The 6,000-nt window shown below is 57.7% G+C and overlaps 1 protein-coding gene across 4 annotated transcripts in view; it reads right to left on the bottom strand.

Moving 5' to 3' along the window:
- Positions 1-2,373: 2,373 nt before the first annotated feature.
- BANP (BTG3 associated nuclear protein) overlaps positions 2,374-6,000 on the bottom strand; it is a 75,319-nt gene continuing 71,692 nt past the window's right edge. For 3 of the 4 annotated variants that reach the window (XM_007468431.1, XM_007468432.1, XM_007468433.1), the window contains 2 exons: positions 5,801-5,944; positions 2,910-2,981 (listed from right to left, as the gene is read on the bottom strand). In XM_007468431.1, the coding sequence (XP_007468493.1) occupies positions 2,910-2,981; positions 5,801-5,944 (216 nt within the window). Of the gene's footprint in view, positions 2,982-5,800; positions 5,945-6,000 lie in introns of all 4 variants that reach the window. The other variant, XM_007468430.1, reaches the window with a different exon arrangement.

The raw sequence follows: 6,000 nt of genomic DNA, 5'->3' as shown, positions 1-6,000 counted from the left end.
AGAAAAGGGAATCTTTGTGCACTGTTGGTGGGAATGTAAATTGGCACAGCCGTGATGGGAAACAGTATCGCGGGTCCTCAAAAAAATTAAAAATAGAGCTACCATATGATCCAGCAATTCCACTTCTGGGAATACACCTGAAGGAAATATAAATTTTTCTCTAAGCACACCTTTCGATGTATTCCATGAGTTTTGATATGTCGACCTGTCGTATTTAGTTGTCAATTAGAAATACTTTTCCACTCTGATCTCTTATTTGACCTTCTTCCTGGTCTGGTGTGTGGGTGACTTGAATAAAGTTCAAAAGAGTAGGTGGGAAGAACAGAAAGCATGCCCCGTGACCGCCACATGCCGTGTTCTACACGTCGATTAGGTCAAGTGCACTAATCGCGCCGTTTGGACATCCCACACCTTACTGACTTTTTTTTCTGTGCTGTGTTTCTTTCTTTCTTTTTTTTTTTTTTTTTTTGTGGTATGCGGGCCTGCCACTGTTGTGGCTTCTCCCATTGCGGAGCACAGGCTCTGGACGCGCAGGCTCAGCGGCCATGGCTCAAGGGCCCAGCCGCTCCGCGGCATGTGGGATCTTGCCGGACCGGGGCACAAAACCGTGTCCCCTGCATCGGCAGGCGGACTCTCAACCACTGTGCCACCAGGGAAGCCCTGTGCTGTGTTTCTTAAACGTCTGTTATAAATATTGACTTTTTTTTTTTTTTTTTTGGTGTTGCGGGGCCCTGCCACTGTTGTGGCTTCTCCCATTGCGGAGCACAGGCTCTGGACGCGCAGGCTCAGCGGCCATGGCTCAAGGGCCCAGCCGCTCCGCGGCATGTGGGATCTTCCCGGACTGGAGCATGAACCCGCGTCCCCTGCATCGGCAAGTGGACTCTCAACCACGGCGCCACCAGGGAAGCCCATAAATATTGACTTTGATGCCTTACAATTGTACAGCATCTTGATCCTTTCTCTCCAGGGCAAGGAAAGGGGGCTTTACAACGATTTAGCTCCTTTCCTGCCTGCCCCAACCTTCAGAGCATGTTTTCCAACATTGTATTGTGAGGCAGTTTACACGGAGTACTAGATACACCTCCTCGTTGTTGTATTTGCTCCCCCGCCCCCAAACCTTCTGCTCTCAGAATCTCCTCCTGGGTCCATATTTCTGCTCTTGAAGAAAATGTCTTACAACTTCCTTTATAGGAGGGAATCGTCTGCAGGTGTCACCCTCATTTTTGTTCCTGTTTTTTTAAATGTTGCCCAATTCTTTATTTTTAATAACCTTGAGATATAACTTATACCCCCAAAACTTCACCCCTTCTAGTGTGACTTCTAGTGAATCTACAGAGTTGGGCCAACAGCACCACTAATTCCAGAACATCTTCGTCCTCTCCAGAAGAATCCGCATTTGCAGTATCAGTCACTCCCTACCTCCCCTCCCCCAGCCCAGGCCACTGCTCATCTGCTCTCTGTCTCCATGGATTTGCCCGTTCCGGACGTTTCATATAAATAGAACCACATAGTATGCGGGCTGGGTCTGGCTTTTCTCACTCAGCACGTGTTCAAGGTTCATCCACCTCGAAACCTGTGTCAGTGCTTCCTTCCTTTTACGGCTGAGTTACAAGGCTGCTGTGTTGGTGGACCCCATTTTGTAGGCTGTTCCCAGTCTCCGGCTATCGTGAAAAGTGCCGCTATGAATGTTCGTGTGCACATTTACGCGTGGACATACGGTTTCAATTCTCCTGGGTGTACACCTCAGAGCAGAGCTCTGGGCCAGATGCCAACTGTCACCGGCGTTCTTGAACAGCTGTTCTACTAAAGACCCGACTCCGTGCAGAGCATTTTTCCCATAACGCCTCTGCTTCTGATGTGCCCTCCCCCCATGAGGGTGGTCCATCCTTCCTCTCTGGCTGCTTCTGGATTATGCTTGTCTTCGACGGTCTGCGTGTGTCCAGGCACGGCTTCCTCTGTATTTCTACGTGAGATCTGTTCTGCTTCCCCAATCCTTTACATGTCATCTTCCTTCCATTCTCTCCTTCTGGGACTCCAGACACACGTTAATTAGACCATCAATATGGCATGCTCCTTCGGACATAACTTTCTCTAAAGACCCCCCCAGAGCTGGGACTTTCTGGGGCTGGGAGAGGCCCTGCCATTCAACAGAGCAGCTTACTTGGGGGAGCACCCCAATTCTGAAGGCTCACACTGCCTCGAGGGACACCGTGCCTGGAGACACTCCATCGTGCAGCCCCCTGCACCCCAGGCCCCATCACAGGACTGCCAGGACAGCCACGCCCCTTCCTCTGGAAGGGTCCACACAGCTACATCAGGGCTGCCACAGGCCCAGGGCCCATCTCCTAAGAGGAAACAACGTGACAGCCGCCGTGGTCATAAATACACTTTATTCCATTAGAAATGCACAATCACAGTGCTGACAGCATCCCCCTAGAAAAGTAGGTAAGCAACGTTTCCATCAAAATCGTTCGTCTTCTTTTGCAAATACCTATTCTCATTACACTGAACAGAGCACACAGCAAAAGGCTTCTGCTACTCCACTTTTTTTTCAATTTTGTTTTTTGTTATAAACACCATAGCAAATTAAAAAAGCTGTTTGAACAGAGAAAAATATCGTAGTTCTTGATTTCCCGCGTGTACTTAACGCGACCGCGCTGTGCTTCCCGCTCCTTCCCCGGACACGGCGGGGTGATCAAAAGAAACAGGGTCTTCGGGCGGGGGCGGCAGGGGCTACCGTCGTCTTTATTTAGCGGGGCGCTCTCCCCGAGGATGAGGCACTCGGATGCACTTGAGCAGAATGTGTGCGGGCCCCCTCCCATGCGAAGCCGAGGGACGGGTGCGTGTGACCGGAACCAGCGCTGAGCGGTGGCTCTGGCTCGGGCCCTGTCTGGTCGGCGGCCGTCCCCTCACTGGATCTGGATGGCCCCATGCTCCAGCTGCATCTCGGACTGCAGGGTGGGCTGCAGGGCGTCGGCCGCCTGCAAGAGGGGAGAGGGGGCTTTCTATCAAAGGGCCCAGCGTGTGCACCCGGGCCACTCCCTGGTCACGGACACCAGCGGGTTTTCAGGCACACAGTAAACACACACCCGAGCTGGAGGGTGAGGCTGGGGGCCCGAGTGTCGCCTCTGCTCTGGGAGAGGATGCTCCCGGCAGCTGTGACAGATCCAGGGCCACGGTCCGTCTCTGTGGGGCCCTGTCTTGGCCCCTGCTCCGCCCCCCCCCCACCTACCCGCCGCCTCCCACATGTGCCCCTCAGCTCCCGCCACCAGCGCTGCATTCCCATTCCCACCCCTACTTCCCATTGGCCGTGCACTCCAAGTGGTCAGCATATTAGCAGTTTTAAGGTAGTTTAAAGGAAAAAAACACAGTCTTGGAATAAGTCACTGACCATCCATCTCGGCCACCAAGCATGGGCTCCCAGATGGAGATCACTTGGGGGGTTTTTCAGACTCCCCTAAGCCGCTGGTCAAAGGCAACACCAGACTCTCAGAGGTGGGCTCCGCGGCTCCCCTGAGGACCTGTAGCTGGAGGGGTCCGGGGGTGGGGGGGGCGGTGGTGCACGGAGGAGGAGGTGGAGAAAGCCACACGGCGGAGGCAGAGTCCCAGGCGGGGCCAGCGCTGCGCCTACGACTGCAGCTCAAGGGGGAGGCAACACAGCATTTTCGTAGCAGGGGTGGGGGGGTGGGGTCGGTTCCCCACCCATCTGAGGACTCAGCACAGGCCTCCTCCGTGCCGTCCCGAGGCCACAAGACGAGCTGGGCTGGGCGCTCGGGAGGCCCACACTCTGGTGGGGAGCCCTGCCCTCCCTCCTCGTCCTCAAAACACAGCAGGAGACCTGGGCCCCAGGCAGCAGCGCAGCACAGCGCAGCGGCGCCAGCACAGACGGGGCGCCCTCTCCCCTGCCCATGGCTGCTCCGGGGAACGGGCCCACCCCTCACGCAGCCTCTGGGGCTCGGGGGGCTTGGGGACCTCGGGAGCCAGACCCGTCCTTCCCCAAGCACCAGATGAGGAGTATGACCCTGTTCCGAGCAGCGAACTCTGAAAGGAAACCCACAGGAGGGCGGGAGACCTCCTGCTAATAAAGAGACCATTGGGAGACCCCTCCCTGTGCATGAGGCGGGCGGGGGCCCAGGGAGGGGGCTGGGCCCCAGGGACCGAGCCCTTCCGCGGGGAAGACACCCCAGAAAGTGCACATGTCCCCCTCTGATCTACTGCTCTGTGTGCTACGTGGTCCCACTGGTGGGAAGTCAGGCGCTGGGAGCTCAGTGGACGTGGCTCCCCTCGACAGTGACATCCGCACAAAGACCACAGACCTGGCCCAGGAAGACCCGCCACATGACACGCACCCCAGATTCAAGGCACACACTCTTGGGTACCCCCGTGCGTGTGAAGCAGCAATGACATGGGTGTCAGACCCGCCCAGCTCGGACGGAGCCCCGGGGTCCTTCTTTAGGACAAATGTCCCTTGCACCACATGAATAAGCTCGTCCACCACCCCCCCCCCCACCACTCCAAGTTCTGTGGGCTCTCTGTCGGCCTCACGCCCTCTCGGTCAATCTTCAGCATGGCACATGCCTCTCTGATCACTGCTGCACAAAAGCACAAGTGTCCAGGCTGTGGCTGCTGCCCACGTGGCACAGTGGACAGGTCTGGGGAGAGGAGGGGGCTGCGCCTTCTCCAGGACACACGTTCCAGAACTCTGGGCCAGGTGGGGACTTGTTGTGAACCAGGGTTAAGTCCCCACAGGACCGCTGATCACCCAGCCAGCCACCTGGTCACCAGTGCCACCTTGGGCCGCCTGCCTGGCCCCGCTGAGCCGCGTTCCTCAGCAACTACCAGTGGGAACAGGACACGACACCTAGGACGGTGACCAGCGGAGGCCAGGAGGGGAGGGGGACTGCGTGGAAACTCAGGGCTTTAATTCTAAGCATCAAGGCTGACGGCAGGATACGCGCAGCTCATCAGTGCTGGGCAGATGAGGCGGTCCAGGAAGGAGGCTGGGAGGGGCCAACAGGCTGAGGTCACAGCGATGAGAGCACCCCTGCCCAGAGGTGCTCAGCAGCGAGTCAGTGAGTCAAGCCCACAGCCCGAGGTTTGAGGGCACCCGTGTCACCCTGGCACCAGCAGCCTGAGCTGCTCCAAGGGCACCCTCTCCAGACCGCGCCCTGACAGACCTTGATCACACTGCCCCCAAACAGCGCTCGGGCACGAGCACGGGGGCCCACGCCTGGCTCCCCCATACCCGGGGGAGGCCACAATGGTCACCCAACCAAGCGGACGTGACGGCTCAGAAACTGTCCAGATGGAGCCCGAGCGCTGCTCTTCTGGGGCTCCCAGCAGAGCGCAACCGTGAGCAGCGCAGGAGGAGGACCGCAGCCCAGTGCGGCACAGCTCGGCCCACCAGAGGCTGCCACGGGGAAAAGGGCAGAGGCCACAGGCAAGGGTTGCAAACAGACTGGCCGTGGCTGGCAGGCGCGCAGACCCTGGGCGGCCCTGCCCCGGCCCAGGAAGAAGGCGGCCTCAGCTACACTTACTCTGGCTCTAAATTTATAGGTAAACATTTGCACGAGTCAAGAGTTATCCCAAGAAACTGTTTAAGGCTGGTGTCTGGGCCAAGAAGTAACCTCTCACCTTTACACTTTCAGGCACTTACAAGACACGGAGTCCCAAGCGAGCGCCTACGTCCACACCATGCTCCTCTCATGGATCACTTACCTTGCTCGCGGGAGCAGGTCCAAGTGTGCTCACTACCTGCAGGAGGCCCAGGCCCTGTCCACTTCCCAAAGGGAGGACCCACCTGGGCTGCAGCGGTGTGGTCGGTCACCGGCGCCAGCTGCACGTACTGGACCTGGATGTCGCTGCCCTGGAGCGGCGAGCCATCCACCCCCGTGGCAGCAGGGTCCGAAGAAGCCACGGCTATCAGCTGGGCCCCCTGCAGCACCTGCAGACACAGAGCAGAACCACGTCAGCATAGACGGCGCCGGGGGAGTCTGCCCC

Source organism: Lipotes vexillifer, unplaced genomic scaffold (genome assembly GCF_000442215.2).
Source record: "Lipotes vexillifer unplaced genomic scaffold, Lipotes_vexillifer_v1.1 scaffold23, whole genome shotgun sequence".
NCBI classification, from domain to species: Eukaryota; Metazoa; Chordata; class Mammalia; order Artiodactyla; family Lipotidae; genus Lipotes; species Lipotes vexillifer.
Note: the sequence above shows the minus strand (reverse complement) of the source record. Positions and strands in the feature narration are given on the sequence as shown.